Source organism: Trifolium pratense, linkage group LG5, assembly GCF_020283565.1.
Source record: "Trifolium pratense cultivar HEN17-A07 linkage group LG5, ARS_RC_1.1, whole genome shotgun sequence".
NCBI lineage: Eukaryota > Viridiplantae > Streptophyta > Magnoliopsida > Fabales > Fabaceae > Trifolium > Trifolium pratense.
Window position 1 is genome coordinate 29,627,206 of NC_060063.1, and position 27,639 is coordinate 29,654,844.

Genomic DNA, 27,639 nt, shown 5'->3' on the forward strand with positions numbered 1-27,639 from the left:
GTTTTATTCTCCAAATCATCTTCAATAATATGTTCTAACTCTTTGCATTCTTCAATTCTTAAATAAAGCAACAGTGGTAGAAATCTTAAAATGGAAGTGGAGAATGCAATTTTCAATTTTTCACATCGCATAATTATAGGCAGTTAAAAGATCATTGGAATTTATTCAGTATTCTTTGGCCATGATTTTTTTTTCATAGGTTTTCTTTGCATACTTCAATGATACTTGATTAACTTAGTTTCATATTTTCTTGGCTATTTCAAAAATTTCATCTCTAGGATTTATGGATATATCTATTTCATGATATTTTAAATGTTTTGTCTAGAAATTAAGTATTTTTATTTATAAATTTAAAGAGGGATACCAAATAACAAAGATATATGGAAAGAGGGATACCTTAATGATTGTATTATCCTGGGAACATTCCAAGAGGTGAAGAGATTTCAAAGAAGGAAATGTTATTCGATATTGTTTGGGACACATGGCGATCAAACATGGCGATCACTAGTGTCATGTCCAAATATGTATTCCAATTGAGCACACTTTTTAACAGAGAGCTTTTTCAATTTTGGGAAGACATTGACACAGATGTTGCCACCAATGTTATGATATCCAGTATCTATTATTATGTGCTTCAGTTCATCACAGTTCTCAATTCTCAAAATTTCCAACTGCATTATTAGATCAATAGATAGGATAAATACTGATTTCATCTTCGGAAAATGAGTCAGCACAATCACTTTAATATTGCAGAGGATGTTTGATTGTATTTGAAGACGTTCCCATATGTTAAGGCCATATGAATTTGATTCCTGCAATGTAGTTATGTAATCCCAATGAAAAAAGGATCGAATTCAATCAAAGCAAATATTGTTGTACTGTGCACATAAATTGTTAGAATATGATGCACATTTCTAGATTTTACTTGAATTCATTAGTAAGTTGTAGAATAACTAATAGTAATCAAGTGATGAAACTTTCTAGATTACTTGAGTAGTTAGTAGAATAAGATAGTACTAGATTTGTACTAGGACATATCATGAAGGATCTTGAAGCAAGGATCTGAACATGCCATCCAGGCATATAATCTATTCTTGCTCTAAGTGATCCTCACACTATTTGCTACTACTATCTTTCAACAATCAAATAAGCATAAATTAAGGAAAAGTTATTATTACATTGTAATAATAGTATTATAATTGATTATTTACTAACAGTATAATATTCAATTTTGGGGTGTTTTATGCACAAACTCTATAAGATACAACCTACTAGAAAGAAAGGCTTACCGATGCCACTGAGCAGTCATGCGGTTGATCCCTATCATGCATAGGATCCAATTGTATTTGTGCTTTGGAAGTGGATGATGATCCCTTCACACATTCTTCAAAAATACCAATGAAGTTTGGTAATTCAGAGAGCTTCAATTCAGTTAGTGAAACCAGTTCAACATGTTGGGATTGACCAAACACATATTTCAATCCATAACATTTTGTTATTCTGATAGCTTCTAGTACTGGAAGATCTTGAGCAGAGAGGAAAGATAGTATAGAAATTAACATAGGGCAATTCTCAAGTGTGATTCTCTTTAGATTGCAGAGGTTTAGCTTACCATTGAATAGTTGTTCCAAATTTTCCATGTTTTCCAGTTCTAGTACAACCAAGTTGGACAAGATCGGTACATGAGAACCAATGGTGTCAATGAGGCACCGTAGTTGTGAAATCCCATTCAAATGAAGTTCAACAAGATCATTCTTACCGTGTTCTAAAGGAACAATCTCAGGCATGAGATTTCTCCATTCCCCCTTAATTCTTTCTAGAGAAAGAGCCTCTGCTGTTTGCATGCAGTACTTGAGTGTTTCTTCTGAAAATTGACACTTTTGATTGCCACAAAACACAACATATTTGGATAAATTGGTTTTGTTTGAATAGAAGGCTTTCCAATCATTCCTGATATGATATCTTTGCAACTCAGGTAAGGTTATTTCCTGACAAAAATCATTGAAACTATATTCGAAATACAACTCTTCAAGTGATGAGCATCTTTCAATAACTTCAAATGGATTATTCATTCTAATTTCACAATGTTCCAACTTCAACAATTTAAACTTCCTCAGTTTTGTAATTTGATCTGGCAAGTCTTTGATTGTGCATTCAACCAAATCAAGAGTTTCCAGACTTTGTAGGTTTCCCAAAATAGAGATGTCACCTAAATCCACTTTATCAACCAACATAGATCGAATATTGGTCAATGACCGAATTGAATCTGGTAATGATAAAGGTGAGTCATAATAATTGCCAGAAAAATTCAAAACACGAAGCTTGATAACATTTTCAAAAAAAGACTTTGGAACTTCTGTACATCCGCGGTCGGTATCCGCCTTGATAATTAATGCCTCAAGTTTGGAACCATCAAACTTTAAGTTAAAAATATCCAAGCACTTCCCTTCACATAATAAATATTTGATATTTGTTTGCTTTTCAACCGATGACTTCTCATTTTTATCAAACAATTTTACACATTGAATCTCTTTGTTCGCTATCCATTGAGCTGCTTCACGGACCAAATCATGCAGTTTTAGACGTTTTTCACCGTCCTCCAACAACAAACAAGAATCTACGAGCTTGTCTTTGGCTAGAACTACTAGGTTTCGAGCATCATCGTAGCTACCATACTCTTCCCCCAAAAGGCCCACACCTATGCAAAGTCTTGTTATAACTTCAATAGAATTTTCTTCATCTTCTCGGAAAACCGAACATAAGAGAAACAACCCCTTGGCTTTTTCATCCTTCAAATTATCATAGCTAATCTTCAAACAGTTATAAATTCCAACCTTATCATCATCAACACCATGCATGGATACAGGCTTCTTCAAGGATTTCAATGTCACATCCCATTTGTGCTCTCGATGTTGGTGGCCCTTTAAGCTACTGGCGATAACTGAAATTGCAACAGGTAATCGTTTGCATTCCTTTGCAATTTTACGTCCCTTATCGATCAATTTTTGAGAGGTGCTATCACTTATCTTGGCATACATTTTGAACATGATCCATGCTTCTTCTTCTGATAAAAGACCCAATTCAATTATCTTATCACAATCCATGTTGTTGAAAGTTTCTTGATTACGCGAGGTTACAAGAACTCTACAACCTTTGTGTGTGTCTTGTTTTGGAATTCCTATTGCATCAAAATCAAGAGGTGGGCCTCGATCCCACACATCATCCAGTATCACAAGAATTTTGTCACCATTTGTTAATCTACTCCATAGTTTTTTGGGTCGGTCTGGTTCATTACAACCCCCCCATTCCAGTCTTAAAGATCCAGCAATATCATCTTGAATTTTTTTTATATCAGGAGTAAATGACACGGTCGTATCAACGACATAAGCAAATATTTCAGATTGCTTTAGCTCTTTACCCACTTCTTTGGCCATTGTTGTCTTTCCAGTGCCCCCCATCCCTTGCAATCCGGTTATATAGTTATTGTCATCTTTTAATGCATCCAACAGTTCTTTGTATTTTGACTCTCTACTTTCAAAAGAAATGTAATCTTTGGATGAATAGCGTTCAACACCTGGAACAGGGCGAGGAAGTTCAATATTTTCAAATTTCTCTCCCTTTAGTTGTTTGATCTTCTCCAAGTTATTTGATAACTCCTTTCCCTTTTTATATCGCCAGATACAATTAGGACAAAATCCAAAAAAACATGTTTGTTTTGTTTTTGTGTCCACTTGATTGAGCTCATCAATATCTTTTTCCCAAGAACTAACTATAGCTTGAATATCTTTATCTCTTTCTCTTGCATCTTTGACACGTTGCTCGATAGTTATCCTTTGTGGTTCCAACGTAGTTCTTTCTTCTTCAAATTTCTTAACAATGCATGTGAAGCAAAATACATAACGTGCTTCTGCTATTGCGCCATCAATCAATTTCTCCACATATTTCTTCACCAAATCACAGAGGAAACTTGCCATCTAAATCAATTTCAAGAAAACAAAGTCAGGCATATATAGAATGAAAGGTATTAGGATCAATATAAATATGCAGACAAAAAAGCTAAAAAAGTAGTAAATAGTTAGCATGAATATTTGTATACCTCGTTTTCCGTACTTTCAATGCATAAGTTTTATGAACAGACTTCTTCTTTCACCAATCTACACAAAGAATCATGTAATGTTCAATGCAATTGAAGTTATGCAGTAAAAAAAAAGCAGTGTATGTTCAATTCAACATACTATAAATAGCAAAAAATCTTAATATATATTGGGACGAGACCGACTATTATAGAGAAAGATATCAAATTTGCTCCTATTATAATTTTACTTGCTCTGTTTTAAATTAATAAAATATAAATAAAAATCACATCTATTACCTAATATATTAAAATCAATTATCACAAAAGTTACTAATTTATCCCTATTACTTTTAACCACGTTGCAAATTTATACGCTTCATTGTAATTTCACTAAAATAAAAATAAATAAAAAATATAGAAAGATAATATGCTTAAAAATAAGAATAAAATAGATTATAGATAGAAACAAAACATAACAATCTATATAACATCTATTTATAGGAATAAAAATAGAAAGATAATATGCTTAAAAATAGGAATAAAAATCACATCTATTACTAATATATTAAAATCAATTACCACCAAAATTACTAATTTATCCCTATTAGTTTTAACCACGTTGCAAGTTTTATACGTTTCATTGTAATTTCACTAAAATAAAAATAAATAAAAAATATAGAAAAAAAATTGAATAAAAAATAGATTATAGATAAAAACATAATAATTTCAGTTATATTTTAACAATATTATATAACATCTATAAAAAAAATTATAAATTTTTAAATATTTAATTTAATATTTTTTTACATTAATATAGTGACACACTCAAATATTGAATAAAAATCAGTGGACCCGTGCCCGAGCGAATACACTTGTCTTCAAACTAGTTTATTAAGAAAATAACAACCTAATAATTTGGAGTATATTTTTATGTGTTTTTTTTTTAAATAGGTTTTATAGAAAGATAAAAAAGATAAGAAAGAGAGTAAAGAAAATCAGTGGACCTGTGCATGAGCGAATGCACATGTCTTTAAACTAATTTATTAAGAAAATAAAAACCTAATAATTTGGAGTATATTTTTATGTGTTTTTTTTTTAAATAGGTTTTATAAAAAGATAAGAAAGAGAGTAAATTAAATGCATAGAATGTGGAGGAAAATTAACTCATGACGAGGGAGAGCACTATCCAAAGCGGGTAAGGATGTTATGATAAAATCAGTTTTACAGGCTATCCCATCTTATATTATGAGTATTTTTTTGATCCCGGATTCTATAATCAATGATATAGAGAGAATGTTGAATTCATTTTGGTGGGGTGGAGGAACTAATAATAAAGGGATTATGTGGTTAGCGGTGGGATAAATTGGCTAGGCCAAAAGCTGACGGCGGGTTAGGTTTCTGTAACTTTCATGCTTTTAACATGGCGATGGTTGCAAAACAAGCATGGAACTTTATGTCAAAACCCAATACATTGGTGGCTAGAATCTATAAGGCTAGGTACTTTCCTCGGTCCTCTTTATTTGATGCAAAGATCGGTGCAAATCCTAGTTTTGCTTGGCGAAGCATTTGAAAATCACGTGATGTTCTTATTAATGGATGTAGGTGGAAAATTGGTGACGGGAGTAGAATCAATATCATGTCTGAACCATGGCTGCGGGGGGAGGACAATCCTTGGATGCAGGCTGCTCAAAACCATAGTATGTATGATTTAAATGTGAATAATTTATTATTATAGGGAGTTAAAAGATGGGATACTCAGAAATTATATTCTCTTTTTTCAGCATCAGTGGCAGAGAGTATAATTAGGATACCGCTACTTGAGGAAGTGACAGAGGACTGTTTGTTGTGGCAATTTGAAAATAGTGGGAATTACACAGTGAAATCCGGGTACAAGACTTACCTAAAAAATAGAGCAATTGAACAAAACTACACATTAGAAAAGGAATGGGGGTCACTATGGCGTATCAAAACAGCCCCAAAAAATAAACATCTAATGTGGAGAGTGTGCCGAGGTGTTTTATGTAACGACCCGTTTTTCGTATTCGTATATTTTATTAAATGTATTTTATTTATTAATTGGCTTTTATTATTTTAGTAAGCGGCGAATAATTATTTAGCCGAACGTAAGTTATTAGACGCGAGAACCATTGTTTTGGGCTTATGGGCGTGAGAGGCATGGGCCTAAGCCATTTGGGCTTGGTTCATGACTCATGGGAAATAGTATAAGTAGCAAGTCAAACTTATGAATAGTTTCATAAATTCATTTTCCTTGAGTTTTGAGTGAGTAGAGCAAGAGCAAAACCATAGAGCTAAGCTAGGGTTTGATCAAGAGAGAAAGCTTGAGCAAGAGAAGGCTTGGATCATCATCTTTGCTTAAGGTAAGAGATTAGAATTCATGATTCTTGAGTGGTAAGGAGAGGGGAGATTGTCTATGTCTCCGTTCCCGAACTCTCCCACTCAATTTCTTTTAGATTTTGATTAAGCTTTTGTATGTGAGTGTGATGTTCTTCATCATCACTTTGTATGTGTTAATCACTAGTTTGATTCCATGATGAATATGTATGTGTTTGGATCATTTTTGTTAAGTTTGAGAAAGTTACTTAAAACTCAAGTAATTGGCTTGATTTTGATTGTTAGAGGTATTTGGATGTTTGGAAGGGATGATTAATGTTCCTTGATACCATATATGTTTGGAATGGCTGTTTATATGAATTTATAACATGTTTAGATGAATTTTTGAGTTGATTTAAGGTTAAACCGCCTTAGATAACTCAAGAACAGATATTCTGTTCTGGTGTAGTTCGCTAAGCGACCAGGGGTTCGCTGTAACGAACAGGTTCGCTGGATCTCGCCAAGTCTCGCCTTGAGCAGGTGATTCTCTGGTGATGTTCGCTGAGGCTCGCTAAGCCTTCGCTCAGCGAATAGTTCGTTGAAGCTCGCCAATGCTCGCCATGAGCAGGTTACTTCCGGGAACGTGGTTCGCCATGTCTCGCTAAGGCTTCGCTTAGCGAAGGCCTCTGTGACAGCAATTCTTGTTGATGTTTGTAAGTGTGGTTAGGCACTTGTAACATGGTTTAAGAGTATCCTTACATGATTGTTGATACATGTTGATACTGTTAATGCTTATTGTTAATCGTTATTTGATCAATAAACGTGTGTGCAATAAGTTGTAGCTTAAAGTGAGCAATGTATATGTTTTAGCATTAATTTGCAATGATAAGAGAATGATGTATGTTTTATGTCATAAGTGTAAATGAAACCTTGTGTGTATAAAAATGAGTATGCAGATAATTATCATGTGAATAATTATGAATTGAGTGATAGGATATTGTGTTATCCTAATGTGTTAGATGTTGGAATTGTGTTTCCGCATCAGTGAATGAATAGCTTCGAGCTAGATAGCGTCATGTATTTGATGTGTTTAAAAGTAATCATGCATTCATGATTGTATGTGAACATTGGAAACTTGGGTTCCAATAACGAAAATGGATTATGTGTCCATAATGAAGCCGAGGATCGGATTAGATGAATCCATGAGTCCAGAGCTGCTATCCAACAGGATATAAAACTGTTTTGGCTTATCCAAGGGAGATAAGATGGTTCGGTAAGTTCCGACATATCCAGCATGATATAAAACTGTTCTTGGTCCACCGTTGGTGAGACATCTTGGTACCACATGCATTTAGTTATGTCTAGGGATGGCATGACAGTGAATTAATTGGCATTAGATACCTTAGGGTAAATGCGCATATATTTGATAAATGGTAAGTGACATTATTTGGTTGAATGGTGTTGAACCTTATTAATTGATAATTGTTTAGTGCGATGTTTTGACGTGAGTTAGAATATGTATGATGTAGTTCGAAAGTGTAAGGTCTTTCTTATGCTCGTATGATATGCGATTATGTTTTCTAACTCTCTGCTTTGTGTTATTTGCTGGACCTTTGGGGGTTCAGATATTCAGGCTAAGGATTGTGCCGACGTTTAGACTGCTGTTCTAGCGTGGTGTTGAAGTACTTTTTGGTGAGGAGACTTAGCATAGATTACTCCTCTTAGTACTAGCTTTTGACTAGAGTTTGTAAATAGTGAATGCTCTGGTAATGTAACATCGAGTCGGGGTTACGCTTGGAATTCATCGTATATCGGTGTTACCTTTTTGTTATGCTAGTTCTTGTATAAGTGACATCCTTAGAGATGAATATGGCTTATGTATATATATATGTATATATATGCATGCTTGGTTTGATTGGAATCCGCTGTTGCTTTTCATGTTAAATTTCATGATGCTCTGTGTGTATGCATGTGTTTTAATTACCGCGTGGCACTCTGCCTTTACACTTGTTGAAAAGTTTTTAAAATTACGTTTTTAAGGGTAGTATGGGTTAGGGTGTTACAATAGTGGTATCAGAGCAGGTCGGTTCGTGTGAACCAATTAGGACTTTTCTTTTCCCCGTATGAGCATGTGTAGGGAACACTGTTAGTACTTTCTAACGTCTAGTTGTGATTCGTTCAGGAATCATGGCTGCTGCGAGAACGAATGCTCAGATTGCGGAAGCTTTGGCCGCACTTACCAACATTGTGGTTAGAGATCATCAACCTGGAAGAGAGGTAGAGATGAGGTTGGAAAGGTTCATGAAGCAGAAACCGCCAACGTTTACCGGAGGTTACAACCCGGATGGAGCTCACAAGTGGCTGGAGGAACTTGAAATAATTTTTGAAGCAATGGATTGTTCCGAAGAAGGGAAGACAACCCTTGGGACATATGTGTTGCGTGAGGAAGCGAACGTGTGGTGGAAGAATGCCAAGTTGAGGCTAGGACCCGGTGGTATGGCTATACCGTGGGCAATGTTTAAAAGAGAATTTTTGGTTAAGTATTTTCCTGTGGATGTGAAGAATAAGAAGGTGGTGGAATTCATGGAGTTGAAACAGGGAAATATGACGGTAGCTGACTATGCCGTCAAGTTTGAGACTTTGTGTGCGTTTAGTCCGCATTACAACACTATGGAAGCGGAGAACGACAAGTGTGTGAAGTTTGAAAGTGGTCTACGTCCAGACATTAAGCATATGATTGGATTTTCGCAGATAAGGGATTTTGCGACCCTTGTGAACAAGAGTAGGATTTGTGATGAAGATGGTAGAGCTAAGGTGAACTACTACAAGGCTGTGAATGACCGAAAAGGGAAAGGACAAGAGCGCGGAAAACCTTATGATAACCGCGGTAGGGGTAATACCAGTGGTGGTAAGAAGCTAGTGAATGGAAGTTGTTATAACTGTGGAGAAAGGGGTCATATGTCTTATGATTGCCCTAAGAAAGGAGATAGGTGTAAGAATTGTGGAAAGCTGGGCCACAAGACCGAAGTGTGTAGGACAAAAGTGGTGTGTTTTAACTGTGGTGAGGAAGGCCACAAGAGTCCGACTTGTAAGAAGCCCAAGAAGGTGATGGGCAAGGTGTTTGCTTTGAGTGGAGAGGATGCTAGCCTTGAGGACAATCTCATTAGAGGTACGTGTTTCATCTATAACACTCCTTTAATTGCGATTATAGATACGGGAGCGACGCATTCTTTTGTTTCTTTGGATTGTGCGAAGCGTCTTAGTATTCCTTTAACGGATATGATGGGTAGGATGGAAATAGAAACTCCTGCTAATGGTTCAGTGATTACCCGACAAGTATGTCGTAACTGCCCCGTAACTATTTTTGGTAGGCATTTTGGTATGGATTTAGTGTGTATTCCACTTAGTGGTATGGATGTGATTTTTGGTATGAATTGGTTAATCTTTAATCGAATTCATATCAACTGTCGTGAGAAGGCCGTTGTGTTTCCGAAGCCGGAGGAGAACTTGCATTTGATGAGCGGGAAGGAAGTATCGGAAGCGTTGAAAGAACATGCCGAGATGTTCATGATGTTTGCATCATTGAAACTCGAAGGAGGAGTTAAGATAGAAGAGTTACCGATCGTTTGTGAATTCCCAGATGTGTTTCCGGATGATATATCTGACGTGCCTCCAAAGCGAGAGGTAGAGTTTTCTATCGACCTAGTACCTGGAACTAGTCCGATATCGATGGCGCCGTATCGAATGTCAGCGTCAGAGTTGAATGAGTTGAAGAAGCAACTTGAAGGGCTGCTTGAGAAGAGGTTTGTTCGACCGAGTGTTTCGCCATGGGGAGCGCCAGTATTGCTTGTAAAGAAGAAAGATGGAAGCATGAGATTATGTATAGACTATCGTCAGTTGAACAAAGTGACGATCAAGAATAAATATCCACTTCCGAGGATAGATGATTTGATGGATCAACTAGTTGGAGCTTGTGTGTTTAGTAAGATCGATTTGAGATCTGGATACCATCAGATTAGAGTAAAGACGGAAGACATACCTAAGACTGCATTTAGGACGAGGTATGGGCACTACGAGTATTCAGTTATGCCGTTTGGTGTGACCAATGCACCTGGAGTTTTCATGGAGTATATGAACCGAATTTTCCATTCATTTTTGGATAGATTCGTGGTGGTGTTCATCGACGACATTTTGATTTACTCAAAGTCCGAGGAAGAGCACGAAGGGCACTTGAGGATTGTTTTGCAAGTCTTGAAGGAGAAGAAGTTGTATGCCAAGTTGTCGAAGTGTGAATTTTGGATGAAAGAGGTGAGTTTCCTAGGGCATATAATTTCAAGTGGAGGAATCGCGGTAGATCCTGCGAAGGTTGACGCTGTGTCACAGTGGGGAACGCCGGAATCTGTTTCAGAGATTAGAAGTTTTCTTGGTTTGGCCGGTTATTATAGAAGATTCATCGAAGGTTTTTCGAAGTTGGCTTTACCGTTAACCAAGTTGACGAGGAAAGATCAAGCGTTTGTTTGGGATGGTAATTGTGAGGAGAGCTTCCAAGAGCTCAAGAGAAGGTTGACTACTGCACCTGTGTTGATTTTACCTGATGCCAAAGAGTCGTTCGTCGTGTATTGCGATGCTTCGAAGTTAGGACTTGGTGGAGTGCTTATGCAAGGGGGTAATGTGGTAGCATATGCTTCAAGACAACTGAAGGTTCACGAGAGGAACTATCCAACGCATGATTTGGAGTTAGCCGCAGTGGTGTTTACTTTGAAAGTGTGGAGACACTACTTGTATGGATCGAGGTTTGAAGTGTTCAGTGATCACAAGAGTCTGAAGTACTTATTCGACCAGAAGGAGTTGAATATGAGGCAACGTAGATGGCTCGAATTCTTAAAGGACTACGATTTTGAATTGAGTTATCACCCTGGAAAAGCCAATGTGGTGGCCGATGCATTAAGTAGGAAAACTTTGCATATGTCATCATTGATGGTGAAAGAGTTAGAGTTGATTGAAGAATTCCGAGACTTGAGTCTTGTGTGTGAGGTTACTTCTTCAAGTGTGAAGCTTGGAATGTTAAGATTGACGAATCCTTTTCTTGAAGATATTAAAGAACGTCAGAAATCGGATAAGAGATTGATGGAGAAGATGGTACTCATCAATGAAGGCAAGGAGACCAATATCAAGATTGACGAAAGTGGAGTCATGAGATTTCAAGGAAGAGTTTGTGTACCGGATGTACCCGAATTGAAAAGAATGATCATGGAAGAAGGTCACAGAAGTGGTTTGAGTATACATCCTGGGGTAACCAAGATGTATCAGGATTTGAGGAAGTTATTTTGGTGGCCGGGAATGAAGAGGCAAATTTCTGAATTTGTTTATTCATGCTTAACTTGTCAGAAATCGAAAATTGAGCATCAGAAGCCGTTTGGTTTGTTACAACCAATGTTTATACCAGAATGGAAATGGGATAGCATTGCAATGGATTTTGTGGGAGGTTTACCGAAGACCAAGAAAGGTAACGAGGTGATTTGGGTAGTAGTAGATCGTTTGACGAAGTGTGCTCACTTCATTGCTATTAGGAAAGGTACTTTAGTGCCTAAGTTGGCCGAGATTTATGTGGAGCAGATTGTGAGGCTACATGGTATTCCAACAAGTATTATTTCGGATAGAGATCCGAGATTTACTTCCAGATTTTGGGAAAGCTTGCAAGAAGCTTTAGGAACGAAGTTGAGGTTGAGTTCAGCGTATCATCCTCAGACAGATGGTCAGTCGGAGAGAACGATACAATCCTTAGAGGATTTGTTGAGGGCTTGTGTTTTGGAGCAAAACGTGAATTGGGATTCTTGTTTGCCGTTAGTAGAGTTTACATACAACAACAGTTACCATTCTAGTATCGGAATGGCACCGTTTGAGGCTTTGTATGGGAGAAGGTGTAGGACACCTCTGTGTTGGTATGAAACAGGAGAAGGTGCAATTCTTGGACCTGAGATGGTACAAGAAACAACAGAGAAGATTCGGATGATTCGTGAGAAGATGAAAGCGTCTCAGGATCGACAGAAGAGTTATCATGATAAGAGGAGGAAGGACATTGAATTCCAAGAAGGGGATCATGTATTCTTACGAGTTAAATCGACTACTGGAGTAGGGCGTGCGTTGAAGTCAAGGAAGTTGACATCGAGGTTTATTGGACCGTTTGAGATTTTGAAGCGAGTTGGGAAAGTTGCGTATAGGATTGCATTACCGCCATCATTGGCGAATTTGCACGATGTTTTCCATGTATCACAGTTGCGCAAGTATGTGTCTGATCCGACACACGTGATTGAATCGGACAATGTTCAAGTGAGGGATGACTTGACCATCGAGACTGTGCCTTTGAGAATCGAAGGTAGAGAAGTGAAGAGGTTGAGAAACAAAGAGATTGCATCCGTGAAAGTCGTGTGGGGAGGACCGGCTGGTGAGAATGCGACGTGGGAGTTGGAAAGCAAGATGAGAGATTCTTATCCCGATCTGTTTCTAGGTAATTTCGAGGGCGAAATTCTTTTAAGGGGGGTAGGATTGTAACGACCCGTTTTTCGTATTCGTATATTTTATTAAATGTATTTTATTTATTAATTGGCTTTTATTATTTTAGTAAGCGGCGAATAATTATTTAGCCGAACGTAAGTTATTAGACGCGAGAACCATTGTTTTGGGCTTATGGGCGTGAGAGGCATGGGCCTAAGCCATTTGGGCTTGGTTCATGACTCATGGGAAATAGTATAAGTAGCAAGTCAAACTTATGAATAGTTTCATAAATTCATTTTCCTTGAGTTTTGAGTGAGTAGAGCAAGAGCAAAACCATAGAGCTAAGCTAGGGTTTGATCAAGAGAGAAAGCTTGAGCAAGAGAAGGCTTGGATCATCATCTTTGCTTAAGGTAAGAGATTAGAATTCATGATTCTTGAGTGGTAAGGAGAGGGGAGATTGTCTATGTCTCCGTTCCCGAACTCTCCCACTCAATTTCTTTTAGATTTTGATTAAGCTTTTGTATGTGAGTGTGATGTTCTTCATCATCACTTTGTATGTGTTAATCACTAGTTTGATTCCATGATGAATATGTATGTGTTTGGATCATTTTTGTTAAGTTTGAGAAAGTTACTTAAAACTCAAGTAATTGGCTTGATTTTGATTGTTAGAGGTATTTGGATGTTTGGAAGGGATGATTAATGTTCCTTGATACCATATATGTTTGGAATGGCTGTTTATATGAATTTATAACATGTTTAGATGAATTTTTGAGTTGATTTAAGGTTAAACCGCCTTAGATAACTCAAGAACAGATATTCTGTTCTGGTGTAGTTCGCTAAGCGACCAGGGGTTCGCTGTAACGAACAGGTTCGCTGGATCTCGCCAAGTCTCGCCTTGAGCAGGTGATTCTCTGGTGATGTTCGCTGAGGCTCGCTAAGCCTTCGCTCAGCGAATAGTTCGTTGAAGCTCGCCAATGCTCGCCATGAGCAGGTTACTTCCGGGAACGTGGTTCGCCATATCTCGCTAAGGCTTCGCTTAGCGAAGGCCTCTGTGACAGCAATTCTTGTTGATGTTTGTAAGTGTGGTTAGGCACTTGTAACATGGTTTAAGAGTATCCTTACATGATTGTTGATACATGTTGATACTGTTAATGCTTATTGTTAATCGTTATTTGATCAATAAACGTGTGTGCAATAAGTTGTAGCTTAAAGTGAGCAATGTATATGTTTTAGCATTAATTTGCAATGATAAGAGAATGATGTATGTTTTATGTCATAAGTGTAAATGAAACCTTGTGTGTATAAAAATGAGTATGCAGATAATTATCATGTGAATAATTATGAATTGAGTGATAGGATATTGTGTTATCCTAATGTGTTAGATGTTGGAATTGTGTTTCCGCATCAGTGAATGAATAGCTTCGAGCTAGATAGCGTCATGTATTTGATGTGTTTAAAAGTAATCATGCATTCATGATTGTATGTGAACATTGGAAACTTGGGTTCCAATAACGAAAATGGATTATGTGTCCATAATGAAGCCGAGGATCGGATTAGATGAATCCATGAGTCCAGAGCTGCTATCCAACAGGATATAAAACTGTTTTGGCTTATCCAAGGGAGATAAGATGGTTCGGTAAGTTCCGACATATCCAGCATGATATAAAACTGTTCTTGGTCCACCGTTGGTGAGACATCTTGGTACCACATGCATTTAGTTATGTCTAGGGATGGCATGACAGTGAATTAATTGGCATTAGATACCTTAGGGTAAATGCGCATATATTTGATAAATGGTAAGTGACATTATTTGGTTGAATGGTGTTGAACCTTATTAATTGATAATTGTTTAGTGCGATGTTTTGACGTGAGTTAGAATATGTATGATGTAGTTCGAAAGTGTAAGGTCTTTCTTATGCTCGTATGATATGCGATTATGTTTTCTAACTCTCTGCTTTGTGTTATTTGCTGGACCTTTGGGGGTTCAGATATTCAGGCTAAGGATTGTGCCGACGTTTAGACTGCTGTTCTAGCGTGGTGTTGAAGTACTTTTTGGTGAGGAGACTTAGCATAGATTACTCCTCTTAGTACTAGCTTTTGACTAGAGTTTGTAAATAGTGAATGCTCTGGTAATGTAACATCGAGTCGGGGTTACGCTTGGAATTCATCGTATATCGGTGTTACCTTTTTGTTATGCTAGTTCTTGTATAAGTGACATCCTTAGAGATGAATATGGCTTATGTATATATATATGTATATATATGCATGCTTGGTTTGATTGGAATCCGCTGTTGCTTTTCATGTTAAATTTCATGATGCTCTGTGTGTATGCATGTGTTTTAATTACCGCGTGGCACTCTGCCTTTACACTTGTTGAAAAGTTTTTAAAATTACGTTTTTAAGGGTAGTATGGGTTAGGGTGTTACATTTTACCGACCCGAACTCGCTTACGGGAGCGTCATGTGATGTGCCCAAGTGAATGTCCTATATGTGAAGGAAGTGAGGAGGATGACTGGCATGTTTTCTTTGGTTGTAGAGAGAGTAAAAGTGTGTGGATTGAAGCCGGATTGAGGGGAGTCATTGAGCCAACGATGCAACATACTAATAAAGTAAAATCTATATTTCTTGATATTTTCAGGGATGAGACTCCTAATGTTGTAGGAGCCGTTGCAACAATAGCTTGGTGTATTTGGAATAATCGTAATAATTGGGTTTGGAACGGACTCAAGGACACGACGAAGAGCATAGCGATGAGAGCTGTTCACATGACACAAGAATGGCAGGCTGTAAATGATGTACAGCAGCAGACGCGCATCATTTCTGCGCCAGTTCATGCACTTCAACGATGGCAGCAGCCCCGTGTCGGTTGGTGGAAATGCAACGTTGACGCAAGCTTCTTCAACACATCTGGCCATACCGGCTGGAGTTGGTGCATCCGTGACTCTAATGGCAACTTTGTTGCAGCAGGTACAAACATCAACAAGTATCACCTCTCAATATTAGAAGGTGAAGCCATGGCAATTTTGGAAGCAATTCGCGAAGCCTCAACTAGAGGGTGGACAAACATTATCTTTGAAAGTGATTCCAAAATTGTAGTGGATGCTATACAAGCTAGCCATAGAGGCGTATCGGAATTGAGTTATATTATTTTGTCAATTAATTTATTGTTACAGTGTAATCCGAACTTTGAGACCAAGTTCACAAAGCATCAAGCAAATATGGCGGCCCATACCTTAGCTAGGGCGGCCTTTTCTTGGCCTTGTCGCACTTTTTTTGATTTGTCCCTCATTGTATTGAACATATTATAATTAATGAATTAAGTTGATTGTGTTTGTTTCAAAAAAAAAATTAAATGCAATTTATATTTACTCTTATGAGAACTAGCGGGTCAGGCAGGCGCGTTCCGCTTCTGCCTGTGTCTAACTTATGTCAAAAAAAAATGTCTTATGTTATGGCCAGTTTGTTAATAAGAGATTTTTGCTGCTAAAAAAAAAGATGTGCCTTATATTATGGTAAGTTTGTTAATAACATATTTTTGTTGGTACTAAAAAAATCAAAGGTATTATTGGTATTATGAAAAGTTCACACCAAACTTATGTATTCTCTTTATATATAGTTAGAAGTATAAATAAATAAATAAACAAAAAATTTCTTAAAAAAGATTAATAAAAGTTGATTTTCTCTCTCTTATATTTTAGGACGGAGTGGGTGCTATTTTAAACCAACATTGTCTTCAAAAAAAAAAAACAACATTAACTACAGGGCTTTTGTTTCACGGTTGAAAATTTCACTATCGGGAATAACTTTCCCAAGAAATAATAATGGCCATTTTATTCTCAGGTATTTTAAAGAAAATGTGTTTGGTTAGTAAAAATCATATTCCTTGGAGTTATGTAAGAGCGGGTATGTGGGTAGTTATTTTGATTTTATTCCCATTTTTATGGGAACCTTTTATTCCTATCCATTTTTTTGAGATTAAGGCGTAAATTACTTTTTTGCTGAGAATGTTTTATTCCTTGGAGTTAATTTCCTAACTTTGTAACAAACTTAGGAGTTTATATTTATAAGTTTTATATTCTTGAAAATAAATTTTTTAACCATAAAACAAACACTCCCTATAAAGGTTAATTTTGTAATTTTGATCCTAAACATAAATAACTAATTTTGTTTCTTAACGGAAACACACTAATCTTATTTTTTATTTTTTGTTAACTCCGCTAAACTTTGATCTATCATGGGAGTTATTAGTTTATAAGAAAATCCTATATTCTTGTCCTCATTGAACCATGAGACAACTTTTTGTCCACCAAACATGGTACAAAGATAAAATTTGTTCAACACCTTAAATTTTGTCATGTGATGTTCTGTCTTGTACTGTCATGTACTGTTCTGTCAAATACTTATATATTGCAGATCAAACGGACTTATAAACTAGCTTATTTACCTTCTCAAATAAACTCAAATACTATTAACATTATTAATAAAAAAAGAAAATCGTCTTGAGTCATGCATTAATGAAAGGAATGTGTACTCAAAGTGTCTCAAACACATAAAAATACTGAAAAATGTTAAACAGGATCCCGACACTAGTTAAGTATACTAATATAGAAATTTTATTTTGAAACTTATACATTTAATAGCTTAAAAACATAAAAAATAATATCTTTTTAACATTAATTTTATTCTTAACTTTATTTTTTTAATATCTTTAACAAGTGTCCGAAAACACCATTTAGCATAACCCAAATTATAAATATACACATGAAAAAATGCATTTATAAAAATGGAGGTATGAACAGCATGAAAAAAATATGATCCGAATGAAATGCTTCATTACCTCTTATGACTCATTTATGTTCACTGCACAAATTATCTATCTTCTCAAATTGCAAGCAGAAACCTTAAAGAAACAGTTAGAAGGAGAAAGAACCTATAACATCACTCTTACTCCAATAATCAAGAGGAATCAAGAGGAATTCATGGAATTCTTTTAAGAATTTCAAATACCAAATTCCACCAAAATGGAGAATTGTATGTGATGCTGATAGGGAGGAGCCTATCATGCCTTTTACAGAGGAGTATTATGAGATGTGCATTTTTTTTAATTTGTTTATAGTGGTCCTAGTTGTATTTTTTTTTTTTTTTGGTAAGGAAAAATTTAAGGTGAGGGGATGGTGCCACAGTCCAATGAAGAGAAGATCTTAGGGCTCAAAAAGAACTTACAAAAATAATTATATTTATCTTCCTCCAAAGACACTAGCAGAGCTCGAACCCGGGGTGTGTCTCTTGTGAACAATTTATTTAAAGAAATGTAGTTTATAAAGAAATTTTTCGTAATTTGTAGGATTGTTTTGTAGGATTATCCTTAACACCATATGATATCTGAATTCCTTTAAAATTTCAACGTCGGCAGTTTCCTATCGTTGTTTCATTTATCATGACTATTAACAAGAGTCGGGGTCAGTCACTAAAAAATGTTGGAGTGTATCTTCTGCGATTAGTATTTTCACATGGTCAGTTAAGAGTCAAGAGTCACATCGAGAAATGGTTTGAAGATTTTAGTCGTTGATGATAACAACAACCTTATAAATACCACTTCAAATATAGTTTATAAAGAAATTTTTCATAATTTGTAGGATTGTTTGTACTTTCATGTTTATGTAAGTTGGTGGAAATAAATTAGACAATAAATACTTTTGGTTTCTACGTGTATAAATTACTTTGTTTATAGCCCAAAGAGATATAATATAATTGATCTATAATTTTTGACTCGTGCGAACACACGGGCATGAAGACTAGTTAAATCTATTAGTCTCTACATTTGAGCTTCATAAATTCACTTATATTCACCAAAAAGATAATCAAGAAAGTGAAAATATTGGAGTTCATAGTCAAACATCCTCTTTTTTAAATGTCAAATCTCACTCTAAAATTTTGTATTGTGTCTCATCTATCAAATTACACTCTATTGCCATTTACTCCATTAATGGTGATAATATGTAGCGTTAACTGCATATATGTCACTTATCAATGTGTCACATGAGAATAATTGACTGAAATTTATAAAAACATGAGGGTATTTGACTAAAATATGCATAAAAAGAGAGAGTGTGTGTTTGTTAAAGAGAAAAATGTATGAATTTTCGTTGTCTTTTCAATATGTATAGCATAAGTGCATTTATGTTAATCGTAAAGACAAAAAAATATCTTAAATTGTGAGAAGATAGAAATAGGCACTAGTAGAAAAAAGCTTTTTTACATCTGGCAAAAATCACTTTTTACATCTGAAAAATGTCAGATGTAGGCGCACGAGACTTAGTAAGTATATACGTTTTACATCTGGCGTAGTCAGATGTAAAAAAACACTTTTTACCTCTGACCAAGGCGAAAATCAAATATTATTTTTTTAAAATTAAATTGGACCTTTTACATCTGACCGAGTCCACCAGATGTGAAATCTTAACTTTATTTTTTTTTTCTTTTCAAAAACCTGCTTTTTTTTATATATATATTTTAAATCCTATTTTGTAATTAAAAAAAAACTAAAATAGCATTACAATTCAACATTCAACCAAAATACAATTACATAATATAATCAAATGTCATTAAAATTCAACATCATCCAAAATACCAAATGTCATACAATATTTCAAACCAAGGCAAACTAAGGCAAACTAATTAAAATAATAACTTATTCTGTAAAAAAATTAGAAATTTTCATTCCTACTTCTGACTAAAGTCTCTTCTATTCTACTAATTATGGTTTACACTATTAGCTTACTTGGAAGATAAAGTGTCCAAGTCAACATTGAACCAGTTGTCTCATGAGTTATCCCTTAATTGCAAACTTGAAACCTAGCATGTAGCATCACCAAGTACGAATATACACATGAAGAACATACCAAAAGAAACTTCAAGTACCATATACATTATTCTCTAGTTCATTATGCTAAATTATGCATTTATAATTCATATAGAGTGGCATCTACTACATTCCTGCCAAATCCCACTACAGCAAGGCCAGAACACAATAATTAGGGCCATCTAAACATAACATGACAACAGTGGCATGAATTGTCTAAAACAAAACTATATATAGCATACCTGAAGCATTCTAGTATCATTCTTACATACTTAATGGGCAAAATTTACACATTCAGAATACACACATATCATAGAAATATGTTCAAAATATTTGCACTTAAATAAATTATGTAAAACTAACCTATTATATAAGTAATCACATTATACCTTTGTACACATTTTTATATGTAAGACAAGGAATCAAGAGCTCCTTTAATGCTAACCATTGTAAAATTTCATTTCTTTCACCAATAAAAATAATGATATTGGCAAACAAATAAAGCCATCATAATTTCAATGTTATCATAAAATCCAATTCGATTAAGAGAATAAGAGAAACCTCTCATAACATATAAATTCATTCATAGGCGTTCATGTATGTACTCTTCTCACTTTCTTAGTTCTTACATGCGCAAAGACACATGAAATAAAAACATTGCAGGCTATGACAATAAAAAGTTTTCCTTTTAACTTAAAACTCTAAACTCACCAGCTTTACATAGAAACTATTATGGTCCTTTGGTCATATCAGAAACATTTGTTAGTTACTCTAGTTTGTGACCATATGACAATAGTGCATTACTTTCTGCCCGGCCATAGCAACCATTGATCTCTCTCAACCAAACAGACCAAGTTATATAATCTCCTGTTATAGACAAAAATTATGAGTCTTTTTAGAAACTACACAATAACAAATACAATCGAGAATCAACGGTTACCATAATCCCAATAATTACAATCTGAGTATATTCAATTTGAAAAAGAGGCATGCTAATGTCACCTACAACACATGCTACTTACAATTTGAAAAATTCTAGCATATTCAAGTATATTCTTTACATTTAAGACTTGAAATTAAACCATTGTTGCATAGCATATGAGACAATGTCTGCCACCCCATGAAGATAAAAACACCAATGGATTGGGACAAGGAAATCACTTTCCTTGTTCTTGGTACACTAGTAAACACTCAAGTAAAGACATAAATAACATTTAGTTATTAGTACTTATATTGTTGTTACTATAACAACTGATGCATTATTTTATATTGGTAAGGAGAAATATTATACATAGTCCAATCCTAGAATAAACTGAAAACTTTAATGACTGACCTTGCTCATAGCTAAGCCAACAAACTTTGATGGTCTGAATTGACACACTCTAAGTAGGGATCCCTGAGAAATGAAAGAGAAGGTACGCGTTATCTTCAAGAACTCAGCATATACAAAATTCAACGGGTTCGAGTGAGAGGGAGCTTCAAAAATATAATAACTTTTATATAATAACTTTAGAAACTGAATTGAAACTACTATAGCCTAACAGAGTAGAATATTTGTTCTTTTCACAAGCGATGGTTAGATAATTTTTCCACCAAATTACTTTAGAACCAACAATTGATCTCAACTCTGCACCGAGTAAATTTTCAAGTTGCTAGATTAAACCTCATTCAAATCCACAAAACACCATCATAAAATTTCCAATCAATTGAGATAACAAAAATTCAAATAACACCACTTAGGACATTTAACAAACACCTTGAAGGCAACACATTAAGTGCAAATAAGTCAAATAACAACACAAAGATGTACACCAGCATTTTAAGTGCACAAATGAAAAAATAAGTCAAATAACAAACACCTTGAAGGCAACAAATTAAGTTACAAAGAGACATTACACATGAAGTGCACGAATGAAAAATTTTAGAAAAAACCAACACAGTAAAACCAGAATGGAAACAGTTCTAAGAGCTAAAACCAAGTAACAAACCACAAACACAAAGAAATCACATAAAAACCTGAATCCGCTACTAGAAATAGTTCTACAAGTATTCTAGAATCATCAATAAATATACAGAAAATGGAAATATTTAAAAAGGAATAAAATAAAATAAAAAAGAGTACCTGAATCGATGAAGGTTCGACAATAGTGAAAGAGAAAGAGAAGCTTCGATTCGTGAGAGCAGAGACCGGTGAGAAAAAAGAGAAAGGATGACAATAGTGAGAGTGGAGAGAAGCTTCAATTCGTTCCCCTTATAGCTTCGATTTGGAGCTAGGGTTCAAGAGAGAAGCTTTGATTTGACAAGTTCGAGAGAACGAGTGAGAGAGAGAGAGAGGGAGTGAGAGAGAGAGAGAGGACGGCTGAGAGAAGCGGGTGGTGGTGAGTTGATTTTAGGTTGCTGGCGTGAGAGGAATCAATCGAGTTTGGTGTGAGAGGAAGGCTGAGGGTTTGTTCGCGTGAATGTTTGGGTATCGAGAGAGATAAGATTGAGTTTTTTTTTTTACTCTTATAATTGACTTATTTGATTCCAAAAAAAATATTTTATTTTTTTGACCTTTTACATCTGTGGATATTATGCACAGATATATATTTATTTTAGACAATTTTCGTCATAATTACAGGATTGCCACCGCGTTCAGTTTTGTTTCTGGTGAAATTGAAATCAGATGTAAAATGTTTTGCCCATGTATTTTTCACTTCTGTGGATATTGAAACCAGATGAAAAGACCACTCAATATAGCTTTTCACATCTGATATATGTTCCACAGATGTAAAGTGCTTATGTAATATGTCATTTTTCACATGAGAATAATTGACTGAAATTTATAAAAACATGAGGGTATTTGACTAAAATATGCATAAAAAGAGAGAGTGTGTGTTTGTTAAAGAGAAAAATGTATGAATTTTCGTTGTCTTTTCAATATGTATAGCATAAGTGCATTTATGTTAATCGTAAAGACAAAAAAATATCTTAAATTGTGAGAAGATAGAAATAGGTGAGAGATAGAGTATAAGAAGAGAGAAAATGATGAGAAATAGAGTAGATTTGATATATTGATTGGTATAAAAGAAATAAGAGAGAGAGAGAGAGAGAGAGAGAGAGGGAATATTATTTAATATTAAAAAGAAAATAACATCCTTATACTCCCTACGGTTATTTATATAAGAAACAAAAGTGAAAAACAATTGGTCATTTTTATAAGAAAGTTTGATCAATTTTCAAATGTTTAATTTCACTCATGCCCTTATTTATTATGAGAGAGAATATTAAAAATAACTAAGTTAGTTGAATTAAGAATAATTAAATAAGGGTATACATGAAATACATTTAAATTTACAAAGTATTAAATGAAAATAACTATGTACAATGTGTTTCCTTGATCTATGTGATTTGTTCAAAGTGTTCCTTATAACAACGACCTAAGAGAGTTTTTTTATTTTTTTATTTTTAAGTAATTTAGTTATTTTAACGTAATAATATGGGACCCACCATATACTTTAATGACTTTTTACTATGAAAAGGTCCATCTTTCATATTTCCTGATAACCCTAGAAAATCGACATGTAAGGTGAGAATTATTCTCAATTATAAACCTATATTCAGGGCAGAAACTTGATAGTAGACGGCTTGGATCGTGGAGATACTTTAATAACATCTTAGAATTGAGAGTTGGCCTAAATCAACCCTACAAACCGGCTTGTAAGGTGAGGATAGCCCTCGCAGCCGATGTGGGACTTCTAAACTATTCTTCCGTGTTCTCAATTTCTCTCCTTGTCCACAAGAGAACTTTTCAAATTCTCTTCTTTTTCTCTCTTCTCTATCTATCTCGTCTCTATCGGTCTCAAACCAATCAAAGGCTAAATGTAAGAAATATATAGGATTTTAAGGAATCAAATGTTAGAATATTTTCTAATATTTTATGGGTTGCAATCATTTGTCGATTTTTTGTTTTAATAAAATTATGAGAAATGAAAGCAAGATTTGTGAGAATGAGTCTATGAATAATGTGGAGAGCACACCTGAATAGAAGGAATATTTGGGTAAGTGGGAGAGAATTGATTACAATTGATTAACGCATTGATCTTATTAAAATTTTATATTAGTTGATCCCCTAATTAGGAGACTGAGGTCTGTTGTTTTAAGGAGTAACATTGCAAGCACAAACATTAATTGTGAGTTCTTTTAATATGCTTTATTAGTGGGAGTTTGAAAAGAACATTTGAGTATGTGACAAATAATTAAGATTCATTTTATATGCTTGATTAGTGGGAGTTTAAATTTTATATTAACTCCTTTGTAATGTTAAAAGTATTTTAATCAAATAGAGCTTATAATTTAATTAGCTTTAAGGCATTTTCCCGCTACACTCTACACAAACGACTAGTCGATGGAGTTTGGTGGAAGGTGTTGTATCAACAAGGATATAATTACCACCATGATTCAATATCATTTAACTTTATTGGATGGAGTCTTAATTAGATGATGCATCTTGGGATCATTGTAGCCACATTAATAAATACGTTATCAACCAGTGAGTCATTTTTAAAATGTTTTCTTGATATTAAATATACACAATTGATTTTGTCCAAGTGAGACAATGTTAGAATATTTTCTAATATTTTGTGAGCTGCAATCAATTGTCGGTTTTTGGTTTTAATAAAAATTGTGATCCATTTGATGATGTTTAGGCCCGATGTGATCAGTAATAATGGGTTTTTGAACACTAATTCTGATTTGTGCAGAAACAAAGAGTAGGCCCAACCCTAGGGTACATGATGGGTAGTACTAACTAGGGTTGTTATCTTATAAATAGATAGGTTAGGTCTCATTTGCCAGCACGTTATCAGGCGAGCATCACGCCGAAATAAGTTTGTCTGAGGTTTGCCACATTGATAACTTCAAATCATGTAGCATGTGATCAGACAAAGGAAGATTTGGTTTAACATATCGATGATTTCTATATCAACTATTCTAATAAACATAATTATTGCTTCAAAAGTATATTCTAATTTCATATAATATATTTATCTCTAATTTTAATCGTACATCAAAATCCAACGAAAAAAGCTAAAAGAGTATAAGGCAATGAATATTTGTATACCTTGTTTTGCGTACTTTCGGTGCATATGATCAAGTTTTATGAACAATATTCTTCTTTGTCCAATCTACACACAAAGAATCATGTGATGTTTAATGTAGTTGAAGTTATGCATTAAGCAAAAGCAATAGACACTATAACACGTGTAAGCTCAATTCAATGCTTTGACCACACTTTAAATTTGTCACCATTTTACATACTCTGATTAGCAAAAAAAATAATAATAAGTAACATATTCTTTTTTAGAATCAGCAAAATATATTGATTGAAAACATACAAAATTACAAAACACACAAGTAGAGTAATCTCATTATCGGCCCCGTCAGCTTAGCTTAGTTGGTAGGGACATCATTGGAGTCGCGGTTCGAACTTCAGACACTCCACTTATTCTTAATAGTGATTATGTTTGTTAGTTAAGTAGCGGACATAAATATTTTAGTAATTTAGCAAGGCGTGTTAGAAAAATGGTAGGGTGCTAAAAGAAATTCTCAGGGTTAATAGGTGTTTTTGCCCCGAGTCCAGACCTTTTGCCACCCCCCTCAGTTTTTAGTCCTCGAGGTTCCACTCTCCCCCCCCGTAAGGCCACGTTATCCTTGCCAGGGGGATAGGATGGAAGCTCCGCCTTTTGGGAGTTTTGTTTTACCCTTTGTAAAAAAAAAATCTTTTATCCCCCTATAATTCAAAGATTTCATGTTTATAACCCCTGACCACACATGTTGGCATATAGCTGTACATTTTAGTAATGTGACATGCGTATTTGTAATTTTTTTATTTACTTTTAAATTCATCCGAATATTTATAAATTTTTAATAAAACACAAAAAACACAAATTAAAATCATTTTGTTTTTTTTTTAAAAAAAAAACCATTTTATTTTTATTAAAAATTTATAAATATCGTGGTGGATTTAAATTTAAATAACAAATAAATAAATGCAGGGGCCGGTGTTCGAATCCCGGACACCCCGCTTATCCACTTTAAGGGTGAAATTTCTAGCGATTAGACTACCTGACAAAAAAAAATCATCTCAAGGCGTGCATTAATGAAAGAAATGTACTCAAATACAAATAAAAATATTAACAGTAATATAAATTAATGATATATATATATATATATATATATAAACTTTTGGTGTGGATTTTTCATAATACCAATAGTCCTCTTAACATTTCTTCAAAAAAAAATAATACTCTTAACATTTTTTTTTTAGTAGCAAATTTTTTTTATTAACAAACTTACCATAACATAAGTTTTTTTTAGCAGCAAAAGTCTTTTATTAAAAAACTCATCATAATATATGACATATCATTTTTTTTTTTGACATAAGTTTGTGTAATAAACACAAACTGGCGCGGAATATATACACATAAAAAAAATTCATTTATAAAACTGGCCGGAGGTATCAACAACAAAAAAAAAATGTTTTGAATGAAATGCATGGTTACCTCTCATGACTCATTTCCGTTCAGTGAACAAACTATATTTCCTTCCGGACCCTTCCTTCCCCGTTTTTCAAATTGCAAGCAGAAACCTTAAACAAGAGAGAAACTATAATATCTCTCTAACTCCAATAATCTATGCTTTACAACAACCAACCCTTTAAATAAAAATAAAAATATGTGTACAGTAGTTACTCCACAATAAATGTTTAAGTATATACTTTACTCCGCCAACGGTTCTTTGTTTTATTAATTATTTATGTGCATACTTTATACTTTACTTCGACAAGTGTTTTAGTATATATATATACTTTACTCATTTTGTCAAAAAAAAAAGGTATATACTTTACTCCACAATACGTGTCATCATTAACTATAAAAGTAAAAGGAGAAATAAAAAGAAAAGATTTGAAGTGAAAATATCAAAATTTAGATTTTTATTGTGTTGACGCCATCATTTTTAAGAAAAACTTTTAAATTTGAATTCTTAACGAGTATTCCTGAGACACTATTTTAATATTTGGCAAAATACTTTATACTTTATTTTTAATGATAATTAATAACAATCTTAAACCGTTAATCTTGATGTGTTTTAATAATATATCAAATAATTTTTAATTTCTTTTAAAAAACAATTATGAATGATCTATATGATATTACTAGTATGTAGCCCATGCAAAGATTTTTTTGTTTTTAATATCATTCAAGTGTTTATTTTGAAATACTATTTGAAAATTTTGGTTTAAAATTTTACAATAAAATTAAGATAATATTTTCATAATATATGTTTAAGGATGTTACATGATAGAGCGAGATGAAAAATATTTATTCATTCTTGAATCATCGGCATGTAAACTTTGAATATCTCACAAACCCAAAATTTTTTTCTAGAGTGAAATTCCTGGCACACAGTGGACAGGTGTTGATCAAGGTGTATCAACACTTGTCTGTTGTAGACAGATGTTGTTTACCGGTGCGCCAACACTTGTCTATAAACAGAGCAAATAACATAAAACAATACAAACAGTAAAGTAAATAACACACAAGAGTTGTTAACCCAGTTCAGCCTAAAGCCTACTCTGGGGGATACTAATGCAGGAATGAAGTCCACTATCAGCAGTATTACTTCGAAGCTAAACTCACCCGTTTACAACTTCTCACTTAATCACTACCCAATGACACTTCTACCTAGGAACTCCTAGATATGAGACCCCGTCCCAATTCACACCTTAACAACACAGACAGCGTTGTTATAAACCTCAACGATTACAACAGGTGGAGACACACTCCTATGAAACTAGGATTCACTCTTGCTTAAAAGCTTACGAGCAAACCACACA

The 27,639-nt window shown here is 34.5% G+C and overlaps 1 protein-coding gene across 1 annotated transcript in view; it reads right to left on the bottom strand.

The window, feature by feature from the left end:
- Positions 1 to 26,326, bottom strand: part of LOC123886411 — a 35,723-nt gene extending 9,397 nt beyond the window's left edge. Inside the window, exons 1-5 of the mRNA XM_045935729.1 lie at positions 26,306 to 26,326; positions 24,865 to 24,928; positions 4,097 to 4,154; positions 1,290 to 3,974; positions 495 to 812 (exon numbers count right to left, since the gene is read on the bottom strand). Coding sequence (XP_045791685.1) covers positions 495 to 812; positions 1,290 to 3,974 — 3,003 coding nt within the window. The 5' untranslated portion in view covers positions 4,097 to 4,154; positions 24,865 to 24,928; positions 26,306 to 26,326. The remainder of the gene's footprint in view (positions 1 to 494; positions 813 to 1,289; positions 3,975 to 4,096; positions 4,155 to 24,864; positions 24,929 to 26,305) is intronic.
- Between the last annotated feature and the right edge of the window lie 1,313 nt (positions 26,327 to 27,639).